This window comes from Abramis brama, assembly GCF_963993115.1.
Source record: "Abramis brama genome assembly, chromosome: 17".
NCBI classification, from domain to species: domain Eukaryota; kingdom Metazoa; phylum Chordata; class Actinopteri; order Cypriniformes; family Leuciscidae; genus Abramis; species Abramis brama.
Genome location: NC_139979.1, coordinates 1,190,001 through 1,207,500, shown reverse-complemented (window position 1 = coordinate 1,207,500; position 17,500 = coordinate 1,190,001). Strand labels below are relative to the sequence as shown.

Here is a 17,500-nt window from a genome sequence, read left to right as displayed (position 1 = left end):
GAAGGACCTTTTAAAAGACATTCATTGTGTTCTTCGCATGCTGTGCCGAGCCATTATATGCATTTCTGTCTGGATGACATTGATTTATGATGTAATTTCCCATAATGCAATTTTCTGTTTCCAAACTTTCATTTCTGATGCTGACAGAAATCTGAATACAGCAGGTTAGGGTCCATGTCATGTGATAATCATTTTTTTGTAAGGTGTTTGTGTGGATGTATCAGCTTCTATTTTTCATTATACTATACTTTGTTCTATTATATTTTCTTAATAATAATCATTTTTCATCATCAAACACAGATTATATAGATCAAAAGTGACATTATAGACATTTGTGATGTTACAAAAGACTTGAATTTCAAATTATCAATGATAAAATGTATCACAGTTTTCCATAGAAGCTTGTTTCCGCCACAGAATAATACATTTTAAAAGATAATTGCGACTTTTTATCTCAAAATTGCGAGTTTACATCTCACAATTGCGACTTTATATCATGCGGTTCAGACTTAAATCTCCCAACTGTGTTATAAAGTCATAATTGCAAGATATAAACATGCAAATCTGAGATAAAAAGTCAGAATTGTGAGATAAAAAGTCGCAATTACACTTTTTTGTTTTATATTCTGTGGCGGAAACAAGCTTTCATAGTTTCCACAAAAATAATAATAATAAATAAAATAATAAATAAAATAATAAATAATAATCATATTAGTAAGGATCATGTGACTCGGGGCATCGTGGCCTAATGGTTAGAGAGTCAGACTGGTAACCTGAAGGTTGCGGGTTCGAGTCTGCAGTAGCCAATCAGGATTGGCGCGTCGTACCACATGTTTCAGAAACAGCTCACGATAGTGTCATCAGTCTCTCAGAAACAACCATGGTTATTCTACTCTATTATAAACTTTCTAACAAACATTTAGCATTCTATGAACTGTTATTCATTTCAGAATGCAGAATTCCACTTATATACTCTTGTGCCGGATGTAGTATTTATAGTCTCTAGTCATAAGTGATTCATTTTGATCAGCTGATCGTCAGCAAAATCAGTCTGAAACGGGAATGCCTCTTCCTGAAGGAGGCAGGTGCTCCGAGCGGATGTGTACTGGTTTAAATCAAAGATAAGCGAGCTTAACATAGCATATATCCAGACATGTGTCCCGGGGGATTAGAAATGTGTCAAAGCAGGAATATTAGTCAGATGGCTGAGAGATAAATAAGGACAGTCGAATTTTTTTTTTTGATGAATACAGGCTTGCAACTGTCTAATTGGCAGGTTGTAACCAGTAATGCGCTAAGAATAAAACTTTGCTTATCAGCTAGAAGTACACAACTTCCTTACTTGAGTTAAAGTACAGATACTACTGGTCAAATATTACTCAGTTACTTAAGTAAAAGTACAGAAGTACTCGTTTTTAAAAGTACGTAAGTATCAAATGTCAATGCATTGTTTTATTATTGTTGTATTGTTGTATGTAATACTTACAGGACCTTATGAAGCAACCTAGTGAATACACCTTCCAGTGTGTCAATCTGTGGAATTAAGAGCTTTTAGAATGTTATAAAACCTATAGAAATTAAAGCTGCAGTCGGCAAGTCTGGCAGATTGAGGGGACTTAGCCAAAATATTGAATGTTTACAACTGTCGTGCGCCTCCCCCACTCCCATCGATCACCCCCCCATCGAGTTCGTGCTCGTCAGTGTGTGTGCACCAGATTCTCTGTGAACGCACCCCTCTCTTCAGCATCTCATTTTCTTTTCCTTGGTTGTTTTGGACCGCTTAGCTCTGGTTGTTAACCGAGGATTGAAAGCTTGTTAGTAGATTTTCTCTCCGCCATCACTCTTCGTCCAATCCAACACACCTGCGAACTTCAGGCGTGTGCATGTGATGTTGTAACGTGCGCGAGAGGAGAGGAGAGGAGAGGGGGAGGGGGAGGGGGGGGGTCTGTGGCGTGTGCATGAACTGTGATTGACAGTCAGATCTCACACTGATTGGACCAGAAGAACCGGGAGCGGTGGATTTTTGCAAAACAAATAACAGGCTCCAGGTGGAGGCATAAGCGATGCTGATTTATGTTGTTCTGTCGGAGCATAGTGTCGGTTTCAGTGAATATGATCAAAAACATTTTGCCGAGTGCAGCTTTTAACAACTGAATTGACAAAAAAAGACAGCCATAATCATATTTTTTTATTTTTTTATTTAAAACTCCTACCACCCCAACAAAAGAAGTACAGATCTACAGTATGTGTGTACATTCATGCACATTTTGAATCAAGTGTCTGTAAAAATCCAACCTGGATTAAAACCCAGAAACACAACCATAGCTATCACCAGCCGACAGCAAAACTGCTTTAACAGACAGGCTGTCCATCACCGGCATCTAAAATCTTGTTAAAGAGATGAAAAAATAATAATAATAAAACATCGCCTGACTGATGTTACTGCTCTCTACTCAAGGACCTTGACAGAAATGTAGTGGAGTAAAAAGTACGATATTTGTCTTTCAAATGTAGTGAAGCGTTTCCAGAAACAATAATACTCAAGTAAAGTACAGATACTCAAACAGTGCACTTAAGTACAGTACTCCAGTACTTCGGTACTGTCCACCTCTGACCACATCTGAGTTCTGCATCTTCCTCTCTGTCTCTCTTCAGAACTTCAAAGCAGTTCTTGTGGGAATCCAGGAGTTCCTGCCAAAGGAATCCTGAATGGATCCAGCTTTAATGTGGGAGACCGGATCCGCTACCACTGTGTGTCCGGATACACACTCGACGGCCACGCTCAGCTCACCTGTGTCACCAGCACATCTAATGTAGCCGTGTGGGATTTTCCCATTCCCATCTGCAGAGGTAAGAGCGCTCCCACACTGCTCCTCATCCTCTGGACGCTTGATTCCCTGAGCTGCTCTGATTAGAAGGAGCCGATGTCTGCGTTTGTGGAGCGTCGCAGGGCTTTAATGCGTTTGCTCTCGCTTACAACGTCTGAATGTCATTGCATTAGATGATTAAATATCAAAGGTTTCTGGAAACAAATGATGATCAAGCTCTGCTCAGAACTAAGATGTAATGACATTTTAACTTTAAAGGGCTGAGCGATTAAAGCTAAATCAATGTTTAAATATATCTGGATAATTATGTATATGCTCTGAATTTTATTTTTATTTTTTTCAATCAGGACCAGTCATTTAAAAATAAACACATTTTCCCAAGTACTGTAGATGCAAAATGCAGTAAATTGTTTTTGTCTAGGAAGATTTTTTTATTAAATCATTTTGAATTAATCATTTTTTTGTGTGGATTAATATAATAATACCTTATAGTAAACAGATTAAATAAAAAACAACAATGAATGATCAATTAGTGCTGTCAAATCAATTAATCACATCTAACAGTTTATATATATATATATATATATATGTAGAGAGAGAGAGAGAGAGAGATACATACATACATATGTGTGTGTGTGTGTTATATATATAAACACACACACACACACACACACACACACACACACATTATAAAAACACAAACTTGAAAACTGTTAGATGCAAATAATCGATTTGACAGCCCTATTAATATAATATAATATAATATAATATATATATATATATATATATATATATATATATATATATATATATAATGTATTTTTACTTTTAATGTGCAAAAAAAAAAAAAAGAGTTTTGAAACAATTCATTGAAACGCAGCTTAAACTGATTCACAAAAATGAATCAAACTTCCAAGGTTTTAAATCAGAGACATCTCTTTATTAACCAAAATCATCACAAATATATGGTGAGTTTTGGATATTTAGTGTTTTTGGTGATTTATATGAAGTTTCACACCGCAGAACCAGAGTTTGACGAGCACAAAGTGCCCAGATACTGTGTTTGAACTGCATTTCTTTGTCATTTAAACCTGAAATGCTTCTTTTGAAGAGTTTTGCTTGTGCTGTCTCTCTTTAAAATGCCACTTGCTGTGATATTTTACTATCCAATGCAATGACTTTCAGACATTTAGTAAGTATGCTTTAAATGTGCAAACACATTTTTCGGGGCCACAGACTCTTTTATAAAGCTGTGTTGTTTTGCTGTAAGCCCAGAAAACTCTGGCTTTGGCTTTGATATATGCAGCTTTTATATTATTCTGTTATGTTGAATTTTAAATGAACGTTGTTTTTTAACTTGTATTGTTCTTAAAAGTCTCTCTGCTTCTCATTTGTCTGTCTGGGACTGCGTTAGATATGCTGATTTGTGAAGTGTTCTGCTGTAGATTCCTGCAGTTCTTCTGCATTAGTCTTCTTTCGCACGGCACAATCAAACGCAAGTCGGCCCAGTGGGAAAAGCCTTCGCAATACAGTTAATAATGTAGGTGTTGCTTTAATTATCGGCGTGAGAATCTTTGATGTGCACTCAGGTATTGTGGGTAGCATTTTACATTTTAGATTTGCATGAAGAAGAATATGCTGTATCGCTTGGATATGTGAAAAATTTGCGCTTGATGAAAGATGAACATGGCTCAAAACTTACTTTTTGTGTAGAAAAGGCCTCATTAAGAAGCATTTAAACCAGCAAACATGTTTGATGTATTATAGCCTCTCATCTTCTTATTAGTTTTGCTTCAGTGGCTTCTAGCGGGATGAATGAAGACAGAGACAGGTTTTGTGACTCATCATTTTGGTTATGAAATTCTGTTTAATTGGCTTGAAGTCAAACTGGTTCAACTCTTTGATTCGAGGAAACGCAGAAGTTGCTAACAGATAACAGTCTATCTATCTATCTATCTGTCTGTCTGTCTGTCTATCCACCTATCTATCCATCTATCCATCTATCTATCTATCTATCTATCTATCTATCTATCTATCTATCTATCTATCTATCTATCTATCTATCTATCTATCTATCTATCTATCTATCTATCTATCTATCTGTCTGTCTGTCTGTCTATCCACCTATCCACCTATCTATCTATCTATCTATCTATCTATCTATCTATCTATCTATCTATCTATCTATCTATCTATCTATCTATCTATCTATCTATCTATCTATCTATCTATCTATCTGTCTGTCTGTCTGTCTATCCACCTATCCACCTATCTATCTATCTATCTATCTATCTATCTATCTATCTATCTATCTATCTATCTATCTATCTATCTATCTATCTATCTATCTATCTATCTATCTATCTGTCTGTCTATCTGTCTGTCTGTCTGTCCACCTATCTATCCATCTATCTATCTATCTATCCACCTATCTATCCATCTATCTATCTATCTATCTATCTATCTATCTATCTATCTATCTATCTATCTATCTATCTATCTATCTATCTATCTATCTATCTATCTATCTATCTATCTATCATCTATCTATCTATCTATCTATCTATCTATCTATCTATCTATCTATCTATCTATCTATCTATCTATCTATCTGTCTGTCTGTCTGTCCACCTATCTATCCATCTATCTATCTATCTATCCACCTATCTATCCATCTATCTATCTATCTATCTATCTATCTATCTATCTATCTATCTATCTATCTATCTATCTATCTATCTATCTATCTATCTATCTATCTATCTATCTATCTGTCTATCTGTCTGTCTGTCTGTCTGTCTTTCCGTCCGTCCGTCCATTATAGCAGAAACGAAACAACCTGGTTAATGTGGGCGATTGTATTTTCCAAGCTGTATTTTTTAGTCTCATCCCCTGATGGGAATATCTGAATATAATATCTGTGCTGTTTTGCTGATTTTAGTTAGTTTAGCTGGTCCATTTGGCAAAGCTAGTGTTCTGTTGGCCATAAAGTCTCCTATCCTGAGTTTCCACAAACCTGTTTTAATGTGCTATCAGTCACACTGCTTCATCCCACAGTCGAAACAAATGTCTTTTAATTAATGTTATATCAAATATAACACATGAAAATTGGTTGGACGTTTTTGTGATTCCGGATGATTCACCAGAGAGAACAACTAGTGCCAGTTTTGTCTTTCCGTCTCGTTCAGTGAAACGAAAGACTCGTGGTCTTGTGATACAGCCAAATCACTCAAACCAGGGACGAATCTGTTTTATACGTCTTCTGACCCAAGGCTTTTTAGCACATGCTTTTTCATCTTCAGGCGAGGGAAATTGATCCCCTTTGATGAGGATATCTGAGCCTGGAGGCTTGCCCCTTCTGGATGTCGTTAAAGCCAACTATATTGCTCTTAAATGCAAAGCACAGAGAGAAATGGCGCTTGAATGAGAGTCGGCTCTTATGCTGTGGACGACTGTGTTTATGCCAGCTGAGAGACCTGTGAGAAACACAGCTAAAACATTCCAAGAATATCAGACCTGTTAGCCGTGTGCATTTCAGAAAATAAATGTCCAGTTTTTAAAAACATTAAAGAGGATCTGTTATACCCTTTTACAAAGTCTTGATTTTGTTTTCAGGCTCTACTAGAACAGGTTTGCATGCATTAATGTTGATTATTTCCTCATATTCTCCATTGTTTCTGCTCCTCTCTTCCCAGTCTGTCAGTAACGCTCTTGGGTGTATTTCCGGAAAGCATCGTTAGCAACTATGGTCTGTTGTTATCAGCAGTTCAACGAGTCGGTGTTTCCCAAAAACATCGTTCCAACGAACATCCGCAAACAGCATCGCAGAGTTGTGTGTGTGTAACGACAGATCTCGACCTGTGGTTAGAAGAAGAGTTTCTAGTTTGCATGACATGCGGACTCAATAAATCCTGATCTGGAGCAAAATAAGCAAGCGGACATTCAGTACAATCTGTGTCTTTAATTTAGAATACATACAAATGTCATTTACGTCTTTTAGTTTGTCAAGAGATTTAAAGCGTAGTTCTTGAAGAGTGCGCATGTGTGAACGAGCTCTAGTGTGTAAGAACGAGTCTATGATTGAATCTGGAAATAAAGCAAAATAACTGAGAAAAATGAGAATTAGTCCTCAGATGCATGTCTGTAATTTATAGAGAAATATCTAGCATTAATTCGATCTCAAACATTAATTAAAAGTAGTTTTTACTCCATAACCTGCGTGACATCATTAACCAACGTGGTTGAACGACCACTTTGTGACAATACAGTTTCGGGTAACAGTCGTGACTATAGTTGATTTCTTCAACGATGATCGTACTATGACAGTGAAGCAGCGAGTTACGTCATTTAGTTCCTGTCTCTATGAAGCCCCTCCTTCTGAGAGAAGCACACTGTGCTCTGATTGGTCGGCTGGATCAGTGTGTTGTGATTGGTCGAGCGCTTTGAGTGTGTTTGGGAAATGTCCCGCCCCTTCCCATAACCGCCAGTTTAACACACTACTAACTAACTCAACCAGGCCCCGCCCCTTTATTCTGCGTATGAATTATTTAAATGAGGAATATTGTGACGTGTTCGTTCAAGAAACTCAAGACTACAATGGAGGCGTTTCAGGAGTTCAGAAACACTGACTCTGATATAGAGAGACTTTGCAGAGCTTTTTAATGCTCAAACAGCAACATTACACACTAAAGAGAGATGAACGTGGGAAAAATGTTCCATTTTATCATCTTGCATTGGAATGTTTTCTGAATTATGTATAAATAACGTTTTTGTGCTAATGTTTAATGAACGTTGTTGAAGACAAGATAACTTTAAACCAACGTTCCTGTTACTGGAATAACTTTAAGAGACCTTGTAAGAATGTTCAGAGAACTTCATGAGAGAATTTCAATAGAAATATAGTCAAACCAAAAATTATTCAGACACAAGATTTTTTTTTCTACTAGTGTTTGCAGGACACTATAGATCATTTAAGTGAGGAGAGCAAAATAAAGTAAACTGTGACATATTATACCCAAATATTCTTCATACAGCGACTACCAGTAAAGATTATACAAATTTGGGACCAGTAATTATTCAGACACTTCGTCAAAACCATGTTTTGCTGAAGTGTTTTTTCTTTAATTGCTAATGCTCTTTTTACACACAGACTGAACACAATGAAGCATTGCTTGGTGATTGGTTGAGCTAAACTGGTATTATCTAATTGTGTAGTTAAATTTAACAGCTGACAGATATTCAACATAATTCATGTGTGAGACAGTCTAACAGAAGGACGGACAAAACCAGTCAAATATCCTCTGAGTTCTGCTCATATTTTATTAGCATTTTCTAAACTATAGCGAATAAACTGAGATAATGTGAGAAATGTTGAAGGAGTCTGAATAAATGTTGGTTTGACTGTATATAAAACCAATTCTGTAGTAGAATAGGCATGGGGATGAACGTTGTTGAAGACCAGATAACTTTAAACCAATGTTCTTGGCACTGGAATAACTTTTAGAGACTTTATAAGAATGTTCAGAGAACTTCATGAGAGAATTTCAATAGAAATGTCTATATAAAAAAAAAACAATTCTGTAGTAGAATAGCCATGGGAAAACACTTCTGCCATGCTTCTCCTTCTTCCTCTCAGTTTTCGGTCTCTCTGAGAGAGGATTGGGACCTCAGAACGGGCAGATGGTCTTTTGATCCCTTTTCCTCAGAGAAACTGCCCATTCTCTTGATGTCGGAGCTCATCCAAGAGTCTCCAGAAACACTTGAGTGGCAGAAATCTCCCAATCCAGATGGAACGGGCCAGATTGAGGACACACACTCTCAAAAGCGTTCGAGTTCTTGCTGTGCGAGCAGTTTCAGTGGTTTGACTGGTTGTCGGACATGTTTCCGGTAACTCTGTCCATATCAACGCTCTGAGGAGAATTTCTGAATGTCTTGGTCTTTCTGACAGCTTAAAGCCCTGCCGAACATGTCGAGATGTTTTCCTCGCTGTGACAGTTTAGTGCATGGCGAAGCGAGCTTATCTTATCTCTGCTTGCCTCCTTGCTCGTTTAGCAGCCAGTTCCAAAACCGAGTACATCAAACCCATTTTCACAGAGTAGCTGTTTGTCTCAGAGCAATATCCCAGCCATGAATGCTGAAATTCAGCATAAAAATGTAATGTATAGTGTAAAACACATTATCATTTCAAAGGCTTCTGAATTCAGGACCCATGTCTGCCAGTAGCAGCAAAGCTCATGCAGAAGCAGATCTAAAGCAAAACTCATATAATGTCAAGTGCGTGTGTGTGTGTGTGTCTGTGTGTGTCTGTGTGTGTTTGTGTGCGTTTGTGTGTGTGTGTGTGTCTGTCTGTGTGTGCGTCTGTGTGTGCGTCTGTGTGTGCGTCTGTGTGTGCGTCTGTGTGTGTGTCTGTGTGTGTGTCTGTGTGTGTCTGTGTGTGTTTGTGTGCGTTTGTGTGTGTGTGTGTCTGTCTGTGTGTGCGTCTGTGTGTGCGTCTGTGTGTGTGTCTGTGTGTGTGTCTGTGTGTGTCTGTGTGCGTTTGTGTGTGTGTGTCTGTCTGTGTGTGTGTGCGTCTGTGTGTGCATCTGTGTGTGCGTCTGTGTGTGTGTCTGTGTGTGTCTGTGTGTGTCTGTGCGTTTGTGTGTGTGTGTGTCTGTCTGTCTGTGTGTGCGTCTGTGTGTGCACACATATATGTATATTAGTGCTGTCAAATAGATCAATCACAATTAATCGCATCTAACATAAAAGTTTGTGTGTGTCTGTGTGTGTGTGTGTGTGTGTGTGTGTGTGTGTTCACACTGCCATTCAAAAGTTTGAGATAGGTAAGATAAAAAAATAACCTTATATATATATGTATATATATATATATAGTATACACATATGCGGTTGACCGCGATTTAACAGTACTAATTTATAGTATATAGTATATATATATTTATGTATATGTTATATTTATATATGTGTGTGTGTGTCTTGTGGGTTGTGGCCAGTTCAATTAAAATTCAATTATGAATCGAAGTGGACCAATTCTATTGCTCAACCATGGTGTAAAATATCAGAGCACAGTCAAGTTGAAATATTGCGATCTGCTCGAATCGAGAGGCTCCGAACATGTCGTTTTGGTTCCTGTCCGAATGAGACGGATGAGAGCAGCATGAGCGCTATTTGCACTGGAAAAAGCATTGATTGTTTTTTAGACATTATAGGGTTTCAATCAAAGTGCTTTTATTTTATTAAATAGGCGAGTTCACAAAGAGCCAATGATTGAAACTTACAGTAAAAATATCTCAGTATGGCAGAGACACACTGAGTCTAAGTATATGTCGCAACACATTTGGTGTTGCATTCGTAATCCTATCTCTTGAATATTGCCATTTATAAATATTGTCTAAATTAGAAACATTTTTAGCTTTGTCAGTTATTTTCAGTAAGTAGTTTCACTGTTTAGCTTCTTAGTTTAGAAAGAATGGAGGAATGGAAATGCAATAAGTTTCATTAATACAGACATTGCTAAAGGCCATAATTTGCATCTATTGTGCAATTTCACTGTTGTTTCTCTATTTTGTACTTTAACAGAAAACTTTGTTGTGCTTAATGCAAGAAAATCAAGATCATTTGATATATCGGCGAAGCCACAGAGAATGATGGGAAACACAACTCACTGCACAAGCCTGCCGCTTCATTAACTGACTAAATGAACAGTATTTTCTGGCATGTTTTGAACAGTAGACACTATGTGAGCAAAATAAATTGTATTGTCAACATTCACAATTAAAACTCAATTGAGCAACACCAGTTTATTCTTTTCTCAAGCTCTATTTTTTTTTTCATGCTCTATTTCCACCAAAGTTATTTTGCTTCCTCCAGTTACAAGGTTTCTTTCTTGGGGAAGATAAAGTACCCTATGGCAAAGAATCTCATATACTGCGATTTATTGATTTCTTTATGTGCTCTATAAGTGTGTCACAGGTGTGTGTGATTCAGCTGGCGAACACCTGTGATGCATCAGAACACACTGTTATCGCATGTAAACCTGTGTGCTGAACTCTGCATCTACTAATAATAATAATGATTACCTGACACTGGAGGAGGAGGAGGTGTGTGTAATGGGAGTTGGGAAGAAAATGACACGCTTTATTTAAATTCATCCAACTGAGTGGCAGCATTGGTTTCCAGCGTGAAAAACACACAAAACACATCTAAAATGGGAAAGAGCTTTGAGATCGACTGTATAACTAGATATGACAAGAAATCTGAGGTATATATTTACAGACTGACGAAGCAAATGGATCTGCAATTCACAGAAACAACTGGATCCAGGCAGAGAAAGCTGGATTTGCTGTTTTCATTGTGTGTCGATATGCTGAATTATGGGGAAATAATTGAAATCATACCCTATATATTGTATTGTTATATATTGTATTGGCAACTCATTAATTAAATATTTACCATCGTATATTCTGCATAATTCGGTGTTTTTAAATAAACACTGACAAAAATCGATACAAGTTTTAGGGCTGGATGATATGATGATATATATAACATTGATATGAGTGATCACATGGATTTAGATCTATATTGTATTTATATAAAGCATTCACAGGCAAATGTGCTTTATGTATTTCCCCGGCGTCGAAATCAGGCTCGTCACTGGATCTTTGGTAAGTTGTAAGCAACAGTTTTAGTTTAAACTGATAATCGTTTGTTTTACTCACAGTTTCTCCTATTAAATCCAGTCACTCTCAGCTCTTCTGCCGCTCGGTCCGGCTGAGGGAGTGTGTTCCTGCGGGAAAGTGACGTTAATGCAAACCCTCTATAGGGACATGCTTTTGTTGAAAGTTTACATGAAGCAGTGTTTACAACCTACATTTTCATATAATTCAATATATGTAATGTACTGCACTACATCTTGCACAAGACCAGCGATGTATTTTAAGGAAGTAAATGGGTTTTATTTTGTTTGCATGTTGATTTGAAGCTGTTTCTCTTTAAATATTCATTTAGCCTAGAAATGCTACAGGTCTGAAATGCTAATATGCATACTTTGAGTTTTGGTGTTGTTAATGCATATTCATAATCTGAGGCAGTTGATGTGTTCATACAGTGGCCCCAAAGACTATTTGGAGAATGTCATGCTTAAATGTGTGAATGTGTGCAAACAAATTATGCTCGAGTTCTTCTTTTTACACAGTGACTTTTAATGAAACGTAAAAAGCACACAGTTGTAAAATGATGCGAAAATACATTTTGCAGGCACTATAAAGTCAGACAAGGCTAATATAAATGATAATGTAACTATATTCAACAGGGTTTGAGTTTATTCTCTAACACTCATAGAGGAGTGTTGAACTTCCAGTCTGATGAAAGAACAAAAAAACGACAGTTCATCCTTCAGAATGAAAGATAATGAGAATCCAAATGAATCTTGATAAGCAACATTAATCCCTCATAGTGTGAAGTTTGTTCTTCTGGGCTCTGCTTTAATGAGTGAGGATAAGGGATGTACCGATCTATTATATCCAGTAGCTTTCATGTTCCCATCATCAGCCTACATCAGATTCAGCAGACGCCTTGAATTCACTGAGACTTCTGGTCTTCTCTGGAGTCTGTGGGCCGGCCGTAGATCACTCGCTCTCTGTCTAACTGCAAAAAAAGAAAAGAAAAAGGACTTTCTTGATCTGGCAAGCTCTAATCTGATTGGTTGAGTCCGCCTGGAAACAAAAGCTAGGTTGCTTAAAGTTGCAGATTTAACTTATGCACAAAATTGGAATATTGCATTAAACGTTTGTGAATAAAGCAGTGTTTCAAGAGAATAAACTCGTCACTTCCTGGGAAATTGGTGCAAAATATTGTTATTGCGTTTATAAGTTTATATAAGAATATAAGTTTCTGCATTCAGGCTGTTTTTCCCTCCATCATAAACGAGTGTGTCTCGAGCGTCAGACGAAACACAGTAAACGCTGTCATGTTGAGAAAGTCACATGAGATTATTGAGGGATTTATTCAGTAAATGTGTTTCCATCGTAATTTATCGGTTGAAAAATGTCCTCCTCAATTGAGCGCATTCGTTTTTATGTGCATTCTTAGAATTTATGCGCATCTTGGTGTTTCCATCCAGTGATTTTTTTTAATGTGATATCCCAAAATGCACATTAAATTAGGTGGATGGAAACTAAAATCGCTAAAGTTGTGTTGACACAGCAAGCTTTTGATGTTAAAATAATGACTTTTTCCATGTGAGAAGCATCAAAATAGATTATTTACCTAGTATTTTGGGCAGTTAATACCAAATACACTAGCTTTCCATGAACAGGGATGAAATTATTACATTTTTTTTTTTTTTATGATGTCTGTGAAAAGTACTTTTAGAAAGAATTTAAAAAAACTTAAAAAAGACATTTTTAATTAGTAAATTTTCTGCATTTACTGCATTCCTTTCTTTTCATTGTCTATGGAAAGCACTGATTTGATGTTTTAAATACTTTTGGATCATAAATCTACATGTATAGCATATTCCGATATTTTCTGTGTAACAGTTTGTGGAAATTGCCGTCCCATAATTTATCATTAAGGCATAATTGACGGCCAGCCAATGAATGGCTCCATGGTAGAAATGTAAATAATTGATCATATTGCATTTTCATCATTAATAATTAAAGTGCCCCTGTTATGCTATAATGTAAAGGTTCTTATTTGGTTTTGGAGTCTCTTACAACGGGTTTACATGCATCCAAGTCAAAAAACACTTTAATTTCAGAGAGTCTGAAATGGTTTGTTTGAAGATTCAGTCTCTCTAAACTCCTCCTTTCCGAGATGGATTCTTTCTTTAGGAGACAATAGCTTTATTTGTTGTGCACTTTGATCTTTAAAACTTTGCAGATCTTTTAATATTCCCAAACAGTTCTAATACACACTGCATGACATGTAATATGCAAAAAAGCACTTTAAGGCGAGACACGGCAGGCAAAAACATTGTGTTTTTTTTCACTGGGATGAAAAATTTGGGATATTTGTCTTCAATAACATGTCTTTTTTCAGACTTGTGGTGGAAAAAAGTCCGAAATACACATTTAGGTCTTTATTTTACTACACTTTGTCTGTTTGCGTCTGTAGATTTTTAACAAAAGTTGGCGTTGTAAATCCTCGCTCCACGATCGCTGTCTGCACCCTGTCATCACACACACCGTTAGAAAGCTCTCTCTCTCTCCTGTACAATGCTGTCGGATCCAAATATGGTCATTTCCTTTATATCAGCAACCAATCATGAAAGTAAAAGGAGGGATTTAACTCTAAATGCGCAATCTCATTGGCTGATATAAATCTTTAAAGACAGTTTTCTCAAAATGACTTTTCTCTCATTCTCCAAGTCCGAAATCTCCACTTCAGTGGCACCGATATACACCAAACTTTCCAGTCTTGTACCTAGTTATATTATGAAGACATTTCCAGAGGGATTTGTAAATATATTATTCCTAGCCTGATTTATATAACATTTTATTCCAAAAAACATGGCGAAAATCTATTTTTTAAGGCTATTAACAGTATATTCTGATTTACAGGATAACAAAAGTAGAAATCCATAAATCCCTCTGTAATTTTTTTCCCATCTAATATGTGAACACAATGAAAAAATAATTTTTAACCTGGCTTTATCCAATACTCAGATTTCGTTTTTTTTTATATATATGCAAATTAGCGCATACTTAATTAGATAATGCTTAATTTGCATATTTAAACATTAAATTACAGAAAACTTGTTATACATTTTTTCTCATCTTAATGGTAATCAACTGAGAAAGTTTCATAGTGATATCTGCTAGTTAAAATTTTTACCCTATTCACCTGTAGTGTCTCGCCTTATATGACATTTTTTTATTCACTCCGGTCAGTTCTTGTGGTTTAATCCGCTTCACATCATATTTCCCTCAATGGCATGTGGAAAACAAATAATTTAGTCACTTTATATGTTGGTCAGACGGTTTCTTCCTGTCAAAGTGGACGGTTCTTAACCAAAAATACGCTGTCGTGAAAACTGGGCTTTTTGCTGTCTAGACACATTTTGTGTTTCCATGCGACTCTCCTCTGCATTGCAAATATGTTAAATTACCTGCATCTTAAGCTGTGCAGATCTGGATCCTCGCGTGGCTGAAACTCATCGCTTATTTTCTCCTCGCATGAGCTGTCGAGAGAGTCCTGTGATAAAGCATGAGTTCGCCTAAAATAGCTTTTAGGGCAGAAATGCCGACATGTAAGGCAATTTGCAGCTTAGGGAACATGGACTGCCAGGATGCATTAATAGGTATGAAGCTTTTTTAGAAATGTTAGTAATGGATGTTCCTCTGCTTTGAAGCATCTGAATGCACAAATGCACCTGGATTCATAATGTGCATTTAAAATTATATTTAAATACACGTCATTTACAAACCAGGAATCATATCTCTCGCTGTCAGATGTAGATATTGTCCTGTGAACTTTAATGTTCAGACTCTTTAAAGGAATAGTTCAGCCTGTAGTGCACACATTTTCAGTGTGATTGAGAGCTTTGAAGAACATTTGCATCCAAACCGGTTTGACTTTGTCCACTGCAGAACACAAAATAAGTTGTTCTGAGGAACATTAATTTGGACCCCATTGACTTCCATTGGATGGGCATTTTTCAGAACATCTTATTTTGCGTTCCACATAAGAAAGTAAGTCGTACAAGTTTGGAGCAACATCAATGACTAATACATGACTAAATAAGTCTGTTTTTCACATTAGGCTATTATATCTACAGAAGGCTTGAAGTATTGTGCTTTTGTGAAGCTTGACAGCGCACTATGAGTGATTGTTTCATGTAAAAGAGCTTCAGAGTTTCTATTTTTGTGTTGCATGGGAAAAACAAAGCAATATGGGGTTGGACTGACATAAGAGTGACTAAATGCATTTTATTAATTGTTTTGCATACCACTTGTGTGTGCAATATGTTGCATTAGCTGATGTCCTGTTGATATGTGTATTAAATATAAAAAACTCTTCATTAAGTGCAAGTGTTTTGTTAAATGTTTTGATGCTTTCCTCTCATCTTGCTTGAAGCTAATTAGATTAATTATCAGACACTGTCTCTGTTTTCAAGCTAGTCTCGGGCTGCATAATTAAGTGTTGATTTTAGTTTTGTTTTTGAAAAATAAATGCTTGCAAAACCCATATAATACTCATTAAAACAATCATTCGGTTCCTCAGAACATAACCAGCAATTAGTGCGATCAACCTGGTGTATAATAATGGCTCTTGTCATTGTGCATTGGCTTGTAGGGAAACAACAATATAATAGTGTTGCCAAAGTATACAAAAAGACACCAACATTTATTTTGGAGGAGCTTTATCTCGCTGTGTGACGCTCATCTGCAATAATCATATTGTCAATGATTCCTGATCTTTCCTTCATGCCTTCAGTCAAAGCTCTTTACATAATGAAATATTGTTTCTGAGCATCTTCAGCATGTTCTATTACACATTTGTTAAAATCTGACTTTCTCCGTGTGTCAGTGCTATAATCGGTGCTTCTACCAACACAGAAAACGTGTAAAGTGAAACCCAGTAACTGTGTTCTGGTGAGCCTTTCTCTGCAAGCATGTTATAAAATAAGCCGATCAGATTTCGCTCTCCTTCTGACGTATGAAGAGGATCTTATTATAATATTACCGGCCCTTAATCTGCACGTTTACACACACCAGCCGACATTTGGTTCCACGAGCGACAACAGAGACCAGTTCTAACGCAATGATGAAGATCCAGCAAAGCCTGAAGCTGTTCTGTGGTTGAGCTCAGACGAGCACTGAACACTATTGACCAGAACATGTCACCGCTGTCTAATAAAGACCTCAGGAACTGTGGACACTTGTGGAGAAGTTAAACATGATGATGAGATGATCAGTGTAACTCCACAACAACTACAGAAATGTCTCCACTAACATTCAGAAGCTCTTCCTGAGTCTCTCCGTAAGGCTGCACTCGCTCCTGGTGATTCTGGGATTCTGGATGAGGGAGATTGGCCTGTTTTGTTATTGTCAGAGTTTCTGAAGCTCGACTCCGCCCTCTTCTGAACGGAGGCGGAGCTAAAGCTCATTTGCATTTAAAGGGACACACACACAAAAACGGCGCGTTTTTGCTCACACCCAAAAAGAGGCAAATTTGCCAAGCTATAATAAATGATCTGGGGGGAATTATGAGCTGGAATTTCACAGACACATTCTGGGGACACCATAGATTTATATTACATCTTGTGAAAAGGAGCAGTTTGTTTGATTGTGTGTTTGTTTGTCCACAGCGGAGGACACGTGTGGCGGGACTTTCCGTGGCTCCAGCGGAAGCATCTCCAGTCCAGATTTCCAGAAGGATTATCAGAGCAGTGGCGAATGTACGTGGACGATCCTCGCGGATCCAGGAGACACAATCTCACTGGTCTTCACTGAGTTCCAGATGGACAGCAAACTCGACTCTTTAGAAGTGGAGGGATCCGATCCTCCAACAATATGGTGAGAATGACGCTGGACTGTTTCTGGATCTGATGCTTTCTGTGATCGGTTGTTTTACTGTAATGAGTGTTAAACTGTATAATCATCGCAGGACTGGAGTTTCCTTCATGTCTGTGCTAGTTTCATCCGTCTTGAGTCACTTCACTGCATGATTTGGAA

General features: G+C 37.2%; 1 protein-coding gene across 1 annotated transcript in view; it reads left to right on the top strand.

The window, feature by feature from the left end:
* Nucleotides 1-17,500, top strand: part of csmd3a (CUB and Sushi multiple domains 3a) — a 332,667-nt gene that overhangs the window by 41,799 nt on the left and 273,368 nt on the right. The window contains exons 4-5 of the mRNA XM_084089625.1: nucleotides 2,656-2,850; nucleotides 17,134-17,341. Coding sequence (XP_083945751.1) covers nucleotides 2,656-2,850; nucleotides 17,134-17,341 — 403 coding nt within the window. The remainder of the gene's footprint in view (nucleotides 1-2,655; nucleotides 2,851-17,133; nucleotides 17,342-17,500) is intronic.